This window comes from Bombina bombina, chromosome 3 (genome assembly GCF_027579735.1).
Source record: "Bombina bombina isolate aBomBom1 chromosome 3, aBomBom1.pri, whole genome shotgun sequence".
Taxonomy (NCBI): Eukaryota; Metazoa; Chordata; class Amphibia; order Anura; family Bombinatoridae; genus Bombina; species Bombina bombina.
The window spans coordinates 965,862,004-965,879,807 of NC_069501.1; the positions used below are offsets into that span (position 1 = coordinate 965,862,004).

The 17,804-nt window shown below is 43.2% G+C and overlaps 1 protein-coding gene across 1 annotated transcript in view; it reads left to right on the forward strand.

The window, feature by feature from the left end:
* Window positions 1-17,804, forward strand: part of RB1 (RB transcriptional corepressor 1) — a 1,127,793-nt gene that overhangs the window by 955,618 nt on the left and 154,371 nt on the right. The window contains exon 22 of the mRNA XM_053708021.1: window positions 14,839-14,975. Coding sequence (XP_053563996.1) covers window positions 14,839-14,975 — 137 coding nt within the window. The remainder of the gene's footprint in view (window positions 1-14,838; window positions 14,976-17,804) is intronic.

The window sequence follows — 17,804 nt, forward strand, 5'->3', positions numbered from 1 at the left end:
ATGCCTGTTTAACATGTCTGAACTACCAGATAGACTGTGTTCTGAATGTGGGAAGCCAGAATTCCTATTCATTTAAATAAATGTGATTTATGTGAAAATGACAATGATGCCCAAGATGATTCCTCAAGTGAGGGGAGTAAGCATGGTACTGCATCATTCCCTCCTTCGTCTACACGAGTCTTGCCCACTCAGGAGGCCCCTAGTACATCTAGCGCGCCAATACTCCTTACTATGCAACAATTAACGGCTGTAATGGATAATTCTGTCAAAAACATTTTAGCCAAAATGAACACTTATCAGCGTAAGCGCGGCTGCTCTGTTTTAGATACTGAAGAGCATGACGACGCTGATAATAATATTTCTGAAGGGCCCCTAACCCAGTCTGATGGGGCCAGGGAGGTTTTGTCTGAAGGAGAAATTACTGATTCAGGGAACATTTCTCAACAGGCTGAACCTGATGTGATTGCATTTAAATTTAAGTTGGAACATCTCCGCATTCTGCTTAAGGAGGTATTATCCACTCTGGATGATTGTGACAAGTTGGTCATCCCAGAGAAACTATGTAAAATGGACAAGTTCCTAGAGGTGCCGGGGCTCCCAGAAGCTTTTCCTATACCCAAGCGGGTGGCGGACATTGTTAATAAAGAATGGGAAAGGCCCGGTATTCCTTTCGTCCCTCCCCCCATATTTAAAAAATTGTTTCCTATGGTCGACCCCAGAAAGGACTTATGGCAGACAGTCCCCAAGGTCGAGGGAGCGGTTTCCACTTTAAACAAACGCACCACTATACCCATAGAGGATAGTTGTGCTTTCAAAGATCCTATGGATAAAAAATTAGAAGGTTTGCTTAAAAAGATGTTTGTTCAGCAAGGTTACCTTCTACAACCTATTTCATGCATTGTCCCTGTCGCTACAGCCGCATGTTTCTGGTTTGATGATCTGATAAAGGCGGTCGATAGTGATTCTCCTCCTTTGGAGGAGATTATGGACAGAATCAATGCTCTCAAATTGGCTAATTCTTTCACCCTAGACGCCACTTTGCAATTGGCTAGGTTAGCGGCTAAGAATTCTGGGTTTGCTATTGTGGCGCGCAGAGCGCTTTGGTTGAAATCTTGGTCGGCTGATGCGTCTTCCAAGAACAAGCTACTTAACATTCCTTTCAAGGGGAAAACGCTGTTTGGCCCTGACTTGAAAGAGATTATCTCTGATATCACTGGGGGTAAGGGCCACGCCCTTCCTCAGGATCGGCCTTTCAAGGCCAAAAATAAACCTAATTTTCGTCCCTTTCGTAGAAACGGACCAGCCCAAGGTGCTACGTCCTCTAAGCAAGAGGGTAATACTTCTCAAGCCAAGCCAGCTTGGAGACCAATGCAAGGCTGGAACAAGGGAAAGCAGGCCAAGAAACCTGCCACTGCTACCAAGACAGCATGAAATGTTGGCCCCCGATCCGGGACCGGATCTGGTGGGGGGCAGACTCTCTCTCTTCGCTCAGGCTTGGGCAAGAGATGTTCTGGATCCTTGGGCGCTAGAAATAGTCTCCCAAGGTTATCTTCTGGAATTCAGGGACTTCCCCCAAGGGGGAGGTTCCACAGGTCTCAGTTGTCTTCAGACCACATAAAAAGACAGGCATTCTTACATTGTGTAGAAGACCTGTTAAAAATGGGAGTGATTCATCCTGTTCCATTAAGAGAACAAGGGATGGGGTTCTACTCCAATCTGTTCATAGTTCCCAAAAAAGAGGGAACGTTCAGACCAATCTTAGATCTCAAGATCTTAAACAAGTTTCTCAAGGTTCCATCGTTCAAGATGGAAACCATTCGAACAATTCTTCCTTCCATCCAGGAAGGTCAATTCATGACCACGGTGGATTTAAAGGATGCGTATCTACATATTCCTATCCACAAGGAACATCATCGGTTCCTAAGGTTCGCATTCCTGGACAAACATTACCAGTTCGTGGCGCTTCCTTTCGGATTGGCCACTGCTCCAAGGATTTTCACAAAGGTACTAGGGTCCCTTCTAGCTGTGCTAAGACCGAGGGGCATTGCTGTAGTACCTTACTTGGACGACATTCTGATTCAAGCGTCGTCCCTTCTTCAAGCAAAGGCTCACACGGACATTGTCCTGGCCTTTCTCAGATCTCACGGATGGAAAGTGAACGTGGAAAAGAGTTCTCTATCCCCGTCAACAAGGGTTCCCTTCTTGGGAACAATAATAGACTCCTTAGAAATGAGGATTTTTCTGACAGAGGCCAGAAAAACAAAACTTCTAGACTCTTGTCGGATACTTCATTCCGTTCCTCTTCCTTCCATAGCTCAGTGCATGGAAGTGATCGGGTTGATGGTAGCGGCAATGGACATAGTTCCTTTTGCGCGCATTCATCTAAGACCATTGCAACTGTGCATGCTCAGTCAGTGGAATGGGGACTATACAGACTTGTCTCCGAAGATACAAGTAAATCAGAGGACCAGAGATTCACTCCGTTGGTGGCTGTCCCTGGACAACCTGTCACAAGGGATGACATTCCGCAGACCAGAGTGGGTCATTGTCACGACCGACGCCAGTCTGATGGGCTGGGGCGCGGTCTGGGGATCCCTGAAAGCTCAGGGTCTTTGGTCTCGGGAAGAATCTCTTCTACCGATAAACATTCTGGAACTGAGAGCGATATTCAATGCTCTCAAGGCTTGGCCTCAGCTAGCGAGGGCCAAGTTCATACGGTTTCAATCAGACAACATGACAACTGTTGCGTACATCAACCATCAGGGGGGAACAAGGAGTTCCCTAGCGATGGAAGAAGTGACCAAAATCATTCTATGGGCGGAGTCTCACTCCTGCCACCTGTCTGCTATCCACATCCCAGGAGTGGAAAATTGGGAAGCGGACTTTCTGAGTCGTCAGACATTGCATCCGGGGGAGTGGGAACTCCATCCGGAAATCTTTGCCCAAGTCACTCAGCTGTGGGGCATTCCAGACATGGATCTGATGGCCTCTCGTCAGAACTTCAAGGTTCCTTGCTACGGGTCCAGATCCAGGGATCCCAAGGCGGCTCTAGTGGATGCACTAGTAGCACCTTGGACCTTCAAACTAGCTTATGTGTTCCCGCCGTTTCCTCTCATCCCCAGGCTGGTAGCCAGGATCAATCAGGAGAGGGCGTCGGTGATCTTGATAGCTCCTGCGTGGCCACGCAGGACTTGGTATGCAGATCTGGTGAATATGTCATCGGCTCCACCTTGGAAGCTACCTTTGAGACGAGACCTTCTTGTTCAGGGTCCGTTCGAACATCCGAATCTGGTTTCACTCCAGCTGACTGCTTGGAGATTGAACGCTTGATTTTATCGAAGCGAGGGTTCTCAGATTCTGTTATCGATACTCTTGTTCAGGCCAGAAAGCCTGTAACTAGAAAGATTTACCACAAAATTTGGAAAAAATATATCTGTTGGTGTGAATCTAAAGGATTCCCTTGGGACAAGGTTAAGATTCCTAGGATTCTATCCTTCCTTCAAGAAGGATTGGAAAAGGGTTTATCTGCAAGTTCCCTGAAGGGACAGATTTCTGCCTTGTCGGTGTTACTTCACAAAAAACTGGCTGCTGTGCCAGATGTTCAAGCCTTTGTTCAGGCTCTGGTTAGAATTAAGCCTGTTTACAAACCTTTGACTCCTCCTTGGAGTCTCAATTTAGTTCTTTCAGTTCTTCAGGGGGTTCCGTTTGAACCCTTGCATTCCGTTGATATTAAGTTATTATCTTGGAAAGTTTTGTTTTTAGTTGCAATTTCTTCTGCCAGAAGAGTTTCAGAATTATCTGCTCTGCAGTGTTCTCCTCCTTATCTGGTGTTTCATGCAGATAAGGTGGTTTTACGTACTAAACCTGGTTTTCTTCCAAAAGTTGTTTCTAACAAAACATTAACCAGGAGATTATCGTACCTTCTCTGTGTCCGAAACCAGTTTCAAAGAAGGAACGTCTGTTGCACAATTTGGATGTTGTTCGCGCTCTAAAATTCTATTTAGATGCTACAAAGGATTTTAGACAAACATCTTCCTTGTTTGTTGTTTATTCCGGTAAAAGGAGAGGTCAAAAAGCAACTTCTACCTCTCTCTCTTTTTGGATTAAAAGCATCATCAGATTGGCTTACGAGACTGCCGGACGGCAGCCTCCCGAAAGAATCACAGCTCATTCCACTAGGGCTGTGGCTTCCACATGGGCCTTCAAGAACGAGGCTTCTGTTGATCAGATATGTAGGGCAGCGACTTGGTCTTCACTGCACACTTTTACCAAATTTTACAAGTTTGATACTTTTGCTTCTTCTGAGGCTATTTTTGGGAGAAAGGTTTTGCAAGCCGTGGTGCCTTCCATTTAGGTGACCTGATTTGCTCCCTCCCTTCATCCGTGTCCTAAAGCTTTGGTATTGGTTCCCACAAGTAAGGATGACGCCGTGGACCGGACACACCTATGTTGGAGAAAACAGAATTTATGTTTACCTGATAAATTACTTTCTCCAACGGTGTGTCCGGTCCACGGCCCGCCCTGGTTTTTTTTTTTTAATCAGGTCTGATAATTTATTTTCTTTAACTACAGTCACCACGGTACCATATGGTTTCTCCTATGCAAATATTCCTCCTTAACGTCGGTCGAATGACTGGGGTAGGCGGAGCCTAGGAGGGATCATGTGACCAGCTTTGCTGGGCTCTTTGCCATTTCCTGTTGGGGAAGAGAATATCCCACAAGTAAGGATGACGCCGTGGACCGGACACACCGTTGGAGAAAGTAATTTATCAGGTAAACATAAATTCTGTTTTTCAAAAAACCTATTAGCCCAAGTCCTGGGTTCACCTTGTAGGAAAGATATTGTGGTACAAACTTTAATCCGCTCAGTATGATAAGTCTTAGGTCTAAGAGAAAATAATAAATTACAGGCATTCTTAAATTCCCTGAACTCAGAACGTTTCCCTGAAAAAGGTTGTGGATAATTAATATGAGGTTCAGGTGGGTCATGAGGCTTTTGTGTAACAAAATCTTTAACTATAGTTTTAAGTGCAGCATTTTCAGTCTGCACTTCAGTCACAGCTCTTGCTAAATAATCAAGTTTAAGATAGACATTATTAAACTCCTTTTTTATTTCATTAGGATCCATAATGTTAATTATTTCAAAATTCGGTTTTGGGCCTGATTATTATGTGGTATTCTGAGCTTTGTATTTCAGTAAACAAGTATTTGCACATTTGTTATAAAGGTTAGCCCTAAAATTAGAGCTTGTTGCTCTTTTTTGTAGTAATCAGAAAACAACTTCTATGTAGCCTGATTAAACAATATGAGACATTTAATATATGATGAATTTATATATTAACTACTGACTTAGGTGTTAATAAACATAAGGATTTATTAATATAATATATATCTTATGTTCGAGATATATATATATATAACCGGAGGCCACAGATGAAAAAGAAATACTGGCAAGCTCAGAATCTGAAATGGTAGAAACAATTGATCCTTTTTACTTCACGCAATCACACACAGCCTAAAATATTTACAAGTTCAGACATTCCACAGACATACAATGTTTGTTCATATTGGATGTTGCAGGTAATAGGATATGCCCAATAATTCAGTATGGTAACAAAAAACAAGCAGATAAGAAGTTTAAAGGCTTTAGCTTTGTTCGTGTACGTTACCACCTTGAGGACCGTGATTATTCTGTTACCGCATTGGAAGATCCGTGTCTGGGACAGGCAGCGTGTGTGAATGCGGCTTACTTCCGGGTAGCGGTGAAAAAGTAGATCCGGCCGTTGAATGATCCAGAGTCGGTAATGACAAAGTAACGATTAGATCGTAAGAGATTCAAGACACAGCAATAGTAAACAAAGTAAACCACCTTGCACAGGATACAAGCAATAGGAGACCTGAAATAAGGAAAGCTACAACAGAGTAGCTATGACTTCAATAATCAGGCAGTAAATGAGTGTTACAGGTAGTCCTTAAATAGGGTGGAGACCAAATAGGAGGGGTTAGAGTTAAAGGTATACCACATCGCTTCATACCTTTTCAAAATTCTATAAATTTGATACTTTTGCTTCTTCGGAGGCTATTTTTGGGAGAAAGGTTTTACAGGCAGTGGTACCTTCCGTTTAAGTACCTGTCTTGTCCCTCCCTTCATCCGTGTACTTTAGCTTTGGTATTGGTATCCCACAAGTAATGGATGATCCGTGGACTGGATACACCTTACAAGAGAAAACATAATTTATGCTTACCTGATAAATTTATTTCTCTTGTGGTGTATCCAGTCCACGGCCCGCCCTGTCATTTTAAGGCAGGTATTTTTTAACTTTAAACTACAGTCACCACTGCACCCTATGGTTTCTCCTTTCTCTGCTTGTCTTCGGTCGAATGACTGGATATGGCAGTTAGGGGAGGAGCTATATAGCAGCTCTGCTGTGGGTGATCCTCTTGCAACTTCCTGTTGGGAAGGAGAATATCCCACAAGTAATGGATGATCCGTGGACTGGATACACCACAAGAGAAATAAATTTATCAGGTAAGCATAAATTATGTTTTTCTTTTCATTTAATGAGAATTAACTTAGAATTTGGGTTGTGGATTATTTTTTTCAGCGAAAAATGGCTGTTTTTATCCCTCCCTCTAGTGACTCTTGCGTGGAGTTCCACATCTTGGGTATTGTTATCCCATACGTCACTAGCTCATGGACTCTTGCCAATTACATGAAAGAAAACATAATTTATGTAAGAACTTACCTGATAAATTCATTTCTTTCATATTGGCAAGAGTCCATGAGGCCCACCCTTTTTTTTTGGTGGTTATTATTTTTGGTATAAAGCACAGTTATTTCCAAATTCCTTTGTTGATGCTTTTTACTCCTTTCTTTATCACCCCACTTCTTGGCTTTTCATTAAACTGAATTGTGGGTGTGGTGAGGGGTGTATTGATGGGCATTTTGAGGTTTGGGAAACTTTGCCCCTCCTGGTAGGATTGTATATTCCATACGTCACTAGCTCATGGACTCTTGCCAATATGAAAGAAATGAATTTATCAGGTACGTTCTTAAATAAATTATGTTTCTTCTGTTAAGTGTGATCAGTCCACGGGTCATCATTACTTCTGGGATATTAACTCCTCCCCAACAGGAAGTGCAAGAGGATTCACCCAGCAGAGCTGCATATAGCTCCTCCCCTCTACGTCACTCCCAGTCATTCTCTTGCACCCAACGACTAGATAGGAGGTGTGAGAGGACTATGGTGATTATACTTAGTTTTATATCTTCAATCAAAAGTTTGTTATTTTAAAATAGCACCGGAGTGTGTTATTACCTCTCTGGCAGAGTTTGAAGAAGAATCTACCAGAGTTTTTGCTATGATTTTAGCCGGAGTAGTTAAGATCATATTGCTGTTTCTCGGCCATCTGAGGAGAGGTAAACTTCAGATCAGGGGACAGCGGGCAGATGAATCTGCATAGAGGTATGTAGCAGCTTTTATTTTCTGACAATGGAATTGATGAGAAAATCCTGCCATACCGATATAATGTCATGTATGTATACTTTACACTTCAGTATTCTGGGGAATGGTACTTCACTAGAATTACACTGTAAGAAGTACATAAAGTTGTTTAATAACTAGAAATTATGTTTAACGTTTTTGCTGGAATGTAAAATCGTTTTCATTTGCTGAGGTACTGAGTGAATAAATGTTTGGGCACCATTTTTCCACTTGGCAGTTGCTTAATCTTTTTCTGACAGTTTCTGTTCTCTCTCACTGCTGTGTGTGAGGGGGAGGGGCCGTTTTTTGGCGCTTTTTCTATGCATCAGTTATTTCAGTCAGCAGCTCATTGTATTTCCTGCATGATCCGGTTCATCTCTACAGAACTCAGGGGTCTTCAAACTTATTTTGAGGGAGGTAATTTCTCTCAGCAGAGCTGTGAGAATTATAGTTGACTGTGATAAAAAACGTTTATTCTGTAATTGTTTCCTGCTTTCAGAATTTGTTATCTTTGCTATTGGGATTAAACCTTTGCTAAAGTTGTGTTGTTTACAAGGATTGAGGCTATAACTGTTTCAATTTATTAATTTTCAACTGTCATAGATTTTCTGTGCTTCTTAAAGGCACAGTACGTTTTTAATATTATTCTAATTGAACTGTATTCCAAGTTGCAAGTTTATTTGCTAGTGTGTTAAACATGTCTGATTCAGAGGAAGATACCTGTGTCATTTGTTGCAATGCCAAAGTGGAGCCCAATAGAAATTTATGTACTAACTGTATTGATGCTACTTTAAATAAAAGTCAATCTGTACAAATTGAACAAATTTCACCAAACAACGAGGGGAGAGTTATGCCGACTAACTCGCCTCACGTGCCAGTACCTGCATCTCCCGCTCGGGAGGTGCGTGATATTGTAGCGCCGAGTACATCTGGCCGGCCATTACAAATCACATTACAGGATATGGCTTCTGTTATGACTGAAGTTTTGGCTAAATTACCAGAACTAAGAGGTAAGCGTGATCACTCTGGGGTGAGAACAGAGTGCGCTGATAATATTAGGGCCATGTCAGACACTGCGTCACAGGTTGCAGAACATGAGGACGGAGAACTTCATTCTGTGGGTGACGGTTCTGATCCAAACAGACTGGATTCAGATATTTCAAATTTTAAATTTAAACTGGAAAACCTCCGTGTATTACTAGGGGAGGTGTTAGCGGCTCTGAATGATTGTAACACAGTTGCAATACCAGAGAAAATGTGTAGGTTGGATAAATATTTTGCGGTACCGACGAGTACTGAGGTTTTTCCTATACCTAAGAGAATTACTGAAATTGTTTCTAAGGAGTGGGATAGACCCGGTGTGCCGTTCTCACCCCCTCCGATATTTAGAAAAATGTTTCCAATAGACGCCACCACACGGGACTTATGGCAAACGGTCCCTAAGGTAGAGGGAGCAGTTTCTACTTTAGCTAAGCGTACCACTATCTCGGTGGAGGATAGCTGTGCCTTTTCAGATCCAATGGATAAAAAATTAGAGGGTTACCTTAAGAAAATGTTTGTTCAACAAGGTTTTATATTGCAACCCCTTGCATGCATTGCGCCGATCACGGCTGCAGCGGCGTTCTGGATTGAGTCTCTGGAAGAGAACATTAGTTCAGCTACTCTGGACGACATTACGGACAGGCTTAGAGTGCTTAAACTAGCTAATTCTTTCATTTCGGAGGCCGTAGTACATCTAACTAAACTTACGGCGAAGAATTCAGGATTCGCCATTCAGGCACGCAGGGCGCTGTGGCTAAAATCCTGGTCAGCTGATGTTACTTCTAAGTCTAAATTGCTTAATATACCTTTCAAAGGGCAGACCTTATTCGGGCCCGGGTTGAAAGAGATTATCGCTGACATTACAGGAGGTAAAGGCCATGCCCTGCCTCAGGACAAAGCCAAAACTAAGACTAGACAGTCTAATTTTCGTTCCTTTCGTAATTTCAAAGCAGGAGCAGCATCAACTTCCTCTGCACCAAAACAGGAAGGAGCTGTTGCTCGCTACAGACAAGGCTGGAAACCTAACCAGTCCTGGAACAAGGGCAAGCAGACCAGGAAACCTACTGCTGCCCCTAAAACGGCATGAATTGAGGGCCCCCGATCCGGGATCGGATCTAGTGGGGGGCAGGCTTTCTCTCTTCGCCCAGGCTTGGGCAAGAGATGTCCAGGATCCCTGGGCGCTAGAAATAATATCTCAGGGATACCTTCTGGACTTCAAATACTCTCCTCCAAGAGAGAGATTTCATCTGTCAAGGTTGTCAACAATCCAGACAAAGAAAGAGGCGTTTCTACGCTGCGTACAAGAGCTCTTGTTAATGGGAGTAATCCACCCAGTTCCACGATCGGAACAGGGACAGGGGTTTTACTCAAATCTGTTTGTGGTTCCCAAAAAAGAGGGAACTTTCAGACCAATCCTGGACTTAAAGATCCTAAACAAGTTCCTAAGAGTTCCATCGTTCAAGATGGAGACTATTCGGACAATTTTACCTATGATCCAAGAGGGTCAGTACATGGCCACTGTAGATTTAAAAGATGCTTACCTTCACATACCGATTCACAAAGATAATTACCGGTACCTAAGGTTTGCCTTCCTAGACAGGCATTACCAGTTTGTGGCTCTTCCATTCGGATTGGCTACAGCTCCAAGAATCTTCACAAAGGTTCTGGGTGCTCTTCTGGCGGTACTAAGACCGCGGGGAATCTCGGTAGCTCCATACCTAGACGACATTCTGATTCAAGCTTCAAGCTTTCAAACTGCCAAGTCTCATACAGAGTTAGTACTGGCATTTCTAAGGTCACATGGATGGAAGGTGAACGAAAAGAAAAGTTCACTCGTTCCACTCACAAGAGTTCCCTTCCTGGGGACTCTTATAGATTCTGTAAAAATGAAGATTTACCTGACAGAGGACAGGTTAACAAGACTTCAAAGTGCTTGCCGCACCCTTCATTCCATTCAACACCCGTCAGTGGCTCAATGCATGGAGGTAATCGGCCTAATGGTAGCGGCAATGGACATAGTACCCTTTGCACGCCTACACCTCAGACCACTGCAACTGTGCATGCTAAGTCAGTGGAATGGGGATTACTCAGACTTATCCCCTTCTCTGAATCTGGATCAAGAGACCAGAAATTCTCTTCTTTGGTGGCTTTCTCGGCCACATCTGTCCAGGGGGATGCCATTCAGCAGACCAGACTGGACAATTGTAACAACAGACGCCAGCCTTCTAGGTTGGGGTGCCGTCTGGAATTCTCTGAAGGCTCAGGGACAATGGAGTCAGGAGGAGAGTCTCCTGCCAATAAACATTCTGGAATTGAGAGCAGTTCTCAATGCCCTCCTGGCTTGGCCCCAGTTGACAACGCGGGGTTTCATCAGGTTTCAGTCGGACAACATCACGACTGTAGCTTACATCAACCATCAGGGAGGGACACGAAGCTCCCTAGCTATGATGGAAGTATCAAAGATAATTCGCTGGGCAGAGTCTCACTCTTGCCACCTGTCAGCAATCCACATCCCGGGAGTGGAGAACTGGGAGGCGGATTTCTTAAGTCGTCAGACTTTTCATCCGGGGGAGTGGGAACTTCATCCGGAGGTCTTTGCCCAAATACTTCGACGTTGGGGCAAACCAGAGATAGATCTCATGGCGTCTCGACAGAACGCCAAGCTTCCTCGTTACGGGTCCAGATCCAGGGATCCAGAAGCAGTCCTGATAGATGCCCTGACAGCACCTTGGGACTTCAGGATGGCTTACGTGTTTCCACCCTTCCCGATGCTTCCTCGATTGATTGCCAGAATCAAACAAGAGAGAGCATCAGTGATTCTAATAGCACCTGCGTGGCCACGCAGGACTTGGTATGCAGATCTGGTGGACATGTCATCCTGTCCACCTTGGTCTCTACCTCTGAAACAGGACCTTCTGATACAGGGTCCCTTCAAACATCAAAGTCTAACTTCTCTGAAGCTGACTGCTTGGAAATTGAACGCTTGATTTTATCAAGACGTGGGTTTTCTGAGTCAGTTATTGATACCTTAATACAGGCTAGGAAACCTGTTACCAGAAAGATTTACCATAAGATATGGCGTAAATACCTATATTGGTGTGAATCCAAAGATTACTCTTGGAGTAAGGTTAGGATTCCTAGGATATTGTCTTTTCTACAAGAAGGTTTAGAAAAGGGTTTATCCGCTAGTTCATTAAAGGGACAGATCTCAGCTCTGTCCATTCTGTTACACAAACGTCTGTCAGAAGTTCCTGAAGTCCAGGCTTTTTGTCAGGCTTTGGCCAGGATTAAGCCTGTGTTTAAAACTGTTGCTCCACCATGGAGTTTAAACCTTGTTCTTAATGTTTTACAGGGCGTTCCGTTTGAACCCCTTCATTCCATTGATATAAAGTTGTTATCTTGGAAAGTTCTATTTTTAATGGCTATTTCCTCTGCTCGAAGAGTCTCTGAGTTATCAGCCTTACATTGTGATTCTCCTTATTTGATTTTTCATTCGGATAAGGTAGTTCTGCGTACTAAACCTGGGTTCTTACCTAAGGTAGTTACTAACAGGAATATCAATCAAGAGATTGTTGTTCCTTCTTTATGCCCAAATCCTTCTTCGAAGAAGGAACGTCTACTGCACAACCTGGATGTAGTCCGTGCTCTAAAATTTTACTTACAGGCAACTAAGGAATTTCGACAAACGTCTTCTCTGTTTGTCGTTTACTCTGGGCAGAGGAGAGGTCAAAAAGCTTCTGCTACCTCTCTTTCTTTTTGGCTTCGTAGCATAATTCGTTTAGCTTATGAGACTGCTGGACAGCAGCCTCCTGAAAGGATTACAGCTCATTCCACTAGAGCTGTGGCTTCTACTTGGGCCTTTAAGAATGAGGCCTCTGTTGAACAGATTTGCAAGGCTGCAACTTGGTCTTCGCTTCATACTTTTTCCAAATTTTACAAATTTGACACTTTTGCTTCATCGGAGGCTATTTTTGGGAGAAAGGTTCTTCAGGCAGTGGTTCCTTCTGTATAAAGAGCCTGCCTATCCCTCCCGTCATCCGTGTACTTTTGCTTTGGTATTGGTATCCCAGAAGTAATGATGACCCGTGGACTGATCACACTTAACAGAAGAAAACATAATTTATGCTTACCTGATAAATTCCTTTCTTCTGTAGTGTGATCAGTCCACGGCCCGCCCTGTTTTAAGGCAGGTAAATATTTTTTAATTTATACTCCAGTCACCACTTCACCCTTGGCTTTTCCTTTCTCGTTGGTCCTTGGTCGAATGACTGGGAGTGACGTAGAGGGGAGGAGCTATATGCAGCTCTGCTGGGTGAATCCTCTTGCACTTCCTGTTGGGGAGGAGTTAATATCCCAGAAGTAATGATGACCCGTGGACTGATCACACTACAGAAGAAAGGAATTTATCAGGTAAGCATAAATTATGTTTTTCTCCTACTGTTCCTTGTTCTCTTGGCAGAATGACTGGGGGATGAGGGAAGTGGGGGAGGTATTTGAAGCCTTTGGCTGGGGTGTCTTTGCCTCTTCCTGGTGGCCAGGTTGTGAATTCCCAAAAGTAATGAATGCAGCTGTGGACTCTTCAGGGCCTATATATCAAGCTCCGAATGGAGCTTGATGCCCTGTGTTTCTGGCGAGCCTGCAGGCTCGCCAGAAACAGCAGTTATGAAGCAGCGGTCACAAAGACCGCTGCTCCATAACCCTGTCCACCTGCTGTGAGCAAGCAGACAGACATCGCCGGAATTCAACCCGATCGAGTACGATCGGGTTGATTGACCCCTCCCTGTTGGCGGCCCATTGGCCACGAGTCTGCAGGGCGCGGCGTTGCACCAGCAGCTCTTGTGAGCTGATGGTGCAATGCTGAATACAGAGAGCGTATTGCTCTCCGTATTCAGTGAGGTCTGGCGGACCTGATCTGCACTGTCGGATTAGGTCCGCCAGACTTTGTTAAATAGAGGCCTTCCTGTCAGAAGAAAAGAAAATTATCAGGTAAGCATAATTTATGTTTTAAAAAAAAAATTATATTGTGCAAGGCTAATCAAAAGTGCAAGGTACAGCTGTGTCACTGATCTGAGAAAGCACATTGCTTCTGTCACAGGCTGCAACAATACGTGTGCACCAAAGTCTAGATTACAAGTGGTGCAGTATTATTATTTTTTGTTTTGCGACAGCGAAAACTCAGCTAGGATTTTCATCTTTGCAAATCGCAAAACCGTAAACCGGATTGCATTTGTATTACAACTTACAAAAAAACATATTTTGCGCTAGCGTTAACCTGAATAGCGCAAAAAACCTTACTTAAGTTTGCGCGTACATGTATTCCCCCATAGAAATCAATGGAGAAAAAAAGTGGGGGAGCAACCTAACACCCGAGATCGCGCAAACACCATCGCATTTTCACATTCCCCATAGAGGTCAGTGGAAAACAAAAAAATTGTTGGGAAAAACGAACACCCATCTCTTGAACAACATAGCATATTTGCATTAGCAAACGTGAAATATTTACAGTAAATACGTAGTTAAAATCTTTATTTAGTATGAATATAGCATAAATATGTTTTATCCTGTTTTCATCTACTTAATGCCAAAGAGATATAATGCACTTGTATTTAGGTCTATATATGTGTACATTTATATTAATGTTTTATATGTGTATATATGTCTGTAAATACATTAATATATATGTACACTTATATAGACCTACCACAGTATATACATACAAATACATCTTTAGCAATGTATATGTATGTGTCTCAATGTTAAAGCCATTTGCCTGCCTTTTTTTTCTTCTAATACCTGAGATCTTCAATCCTGCCCTTATATTAACACTGATACATTTATTTTATTTTTTAATAAAAATATTGCAGAAAAATGTTATGAGTGTTACTGCATTGTAATGTATTTTTGAAGTGTTTTGTGCAACTTTTTTGTTTCGGAAACTAGTTAACCACAGCTATGAGATTGCGGTAAGGATTGAAGCGTAAAAGTTGATTGCACTCCACTTGTAATATCAGCGGAATGAAAATGGCTCGCAAAAACACGATTGCCGTAACGCAAATTAGTTTGAGCCCTAACTTGTAATCTAGCCTCAAGATGGTAACACCCAGTATAAAGATGCAAAGCATTACCAACTGGTTTCTGTAATGGGTAAAATAAGAGAACAGTTAAAAAAAAAAAAAAACTGCAGGTACAAGAGGAAAAAATGTAGCATGGTGAGTTGTAACCAATCTTCTGTAGTGGTACTCACCTGTTTAATGTCCCTGTTTAAGACCCACAGGAGTTAAATACATTTTTTTGTATACTTTTTATTTCTCAGGTATCTATCCCCTCTCAGATCATCTCAGCAGTATCCCATACTTAGTATTCCCACAACATCTATCCCAAATGGACATGCATCAGCAGCATCTCAGCCTCAGCAGAAATCAACATCGCTTTCACTGTTTTACAAAAAAGGTATCTTTTCATTATACGTTACATTAACTATTGATATACAGTAATGTATACTTGTCACACTCATTACTTAAAGGGACATTGAACCCAAATGTTTTCTTTCGTGATTCAATTACAAAGTTGCTTAAAATTGCATGCTCTATCCGAATCACAAAAGAAAAAAATTGGGTTCAGTGTCCCTTTAAATTACATATAGACATACCATATTTATTTTTCTTGTCTTTTTTTAAATCAAAAACTGCAAACATTACAGGGACAATCTAGTCCAAATGAAACTTTCATGATTCAGATAGGGCACGTAATTTTTAAACCATTTTCCATTTTACTTTTATCATCAAATTTTCTTTGTTCTCTTGGTATACTTTGTTGAAAGCTAAACCTAGGTGGGCTCATATGCTAATTTTTAAGCCTTTGAAGGCCACCTCTTATCTGAATGCATTTGACAGTGTTTCACAGCTAGAGGGTTTTAGTTCATGTGTGCCATATAAATAGCATTTTGCTCACACCCGTGGAGTTACCTTTGAGAGGACACTGATTGGACAAAATGAGTCTGTCAAATTACCTGAAATAAGGGGATAGTCTGCATAACTTTAGATATAAGGTAATCACAGAGGTAAAAAGTATATTAATATAACAATATACTTTTTACCAAAACAGTTATAAAATAATACACTTTCCATCTAAAGGGGAGGAGAGTCCACAACTTAATTCCTTACTTGTCAACAGCTCGATTAGCATTCGGCGTTGATGAGTTTCGCTGCCTGCTTTCTACACTCAAGTCCATGTCAGGAGTGATGCTACTACACTGTCACACTTGAGAGGCCGTGTTCCCGTTCCACGGCGTAGATTCTTATTGAACATAGGGGGTTTACATAATATTGTTTGTTGTGTCATTGCTGCGATATGTGTGAGATGTGGCTCTGGCAATGGGTGGACTTTAGTTTAATTTCCGGGAGTATTTGCACGGCAGATTTGGTGAGTTTTTTTCCCTAGTGCAGGGGCAGTCCTGCAAGGCATTCCTTCTCTTGGGTGGGGCCTATCGACTTCCTGGCTTGACCAACGGCGCAGGAGACATAACGGTTTCTGTGGTCCGGGTTATAGGAGGTGCTGAGTGCCCCGGCCATTGGTGGTTATAAAGGTGCCATTTTTATTTTGAGTTACATAGTCCGTACTAAAGCCGCAAGCTATGGAGGAGACTGTCGCGTTAAAGGGTACTCCCTCCTTAATAAGTCTAGTACCTGTGTTTATTGCGAGGAGGTTCTGGTAGATCCACCTGCGTAACTATGTTCCACATGCCTTGTTAAAGTCACGACATCTAGAAAGAAACGGATGTCTAGTACTACTGAGCCGTCCACCTCTGAGGGATCCCTGTTCCGTGAGGTGCATTCCCTACATTCATCTCCGAGTACACATGTAGCGCCCCAGGGCATGTCTATTTTTCCTATGGGAGAGAGCCGTTGGCCGTCAGATTTTGAGGATCAACTGCAAACGGCGGTCTCTAAGGTAATAAGTGCCTTACCACGTTCTGCCAAGCGTAAGGTAAAATATGGCGATCCTTCCAGGGGTCCTATACTCCAAAGGATATCTCGGAAAGATTATCCGCTGACGAGGACGACTCCGACTCTTCAGAGGACGTTCCTTATGGGTCAGACTCTGTCATCTAAAGCTCCCGCTGCATAGAAGCCTGACTTTAGGTTTAGGATGGAGAATTTGCGCTTTTTGCAGAAACAAGTACTTGCTACTCTCGAGGTTCCGGAACCGAAACTACCGGAGGAACCTTCGATTCCTAAGCTTGATAAAGTGTATGAGGACAGGGTGGTACCTCAGACCTTCCGGGTTCCTGTTAAGATGGCTAACATTATTAAGAATGAATGGGAGTGATTAAGTTCTTCCTTTTCCCCTTCTTCTTCCTTTTAAGAAGCTGCTCCCCATCCCGGACTCTCAACTTGAGTTATGGGGGACTGTCTCTAAGGTGGATGGTGCTATCTCTGCGCTTGCAAAGCGGACGACGATTCCTCTTGAGGATAGTTTGTAGTTTAAAGAGCACATGGATAAAAAGTTGGAGAACATGTTAAGAAAGATTTTACAACATACAGGGTTTGTTTTTCAGCTGGCAGCGGCGGTAGCTGCTGTTGCCGGAGCTGCGACATATTGGTGCGAGTCTCTGTCTGACATGGTCGAGAGGGGGACTCCCCTCGACGAGATACAGGAGAGAATTAAGGCCTTGAGGGTCACTAATTCTTTTATTTGTGATGCCAATATGCAAATTATTCGCCTGAACGCAAAGGTGTCAGGTTTTTCCGTATTAGCCCGCAGGGCTCTGTGGCTAAAATCGTTGTCTGCGGACATGAGCTCAAAGTCCAGACTTCTATCCCTTCCCTTTCAGGGAAAGATCCTGTTTGGTCCAGGATTGGACTCGATCATATCCATGGTTACTGGAGGCAAGGGCACTTTTCTACCGCAGGATAAAAAGGTTAAGCCTAAGGGATCTACTTTTCGTCCCTTTCGTGCGGACAAGGCCCAACGCGAAAGCGGACCAGTCCAAGGGTACTTGGAAATCAGCTCAGTCTTGGAATAAGTCCAAGCGAAACAAAGTCGGCATGAAGGGGCGTCCCCCGACCGGTCTCCGGACCAAGTAGGGGGCAGATTATCTCTCTTCTCAGAGGCCTGGTTGCAGGATGTTCAGGACCCTTGGGTTCTGAAGGTTGTCGCCCATGGATACAGGATAGGATTCAGATCTCATCCACCCAGGGGCAGATTCCTCTTGTCAAATCTGTATTCCAGGCCAGGAAAGAGAAATGCCTTTCTAGACTGTGTGATGGTTCTCTCTTC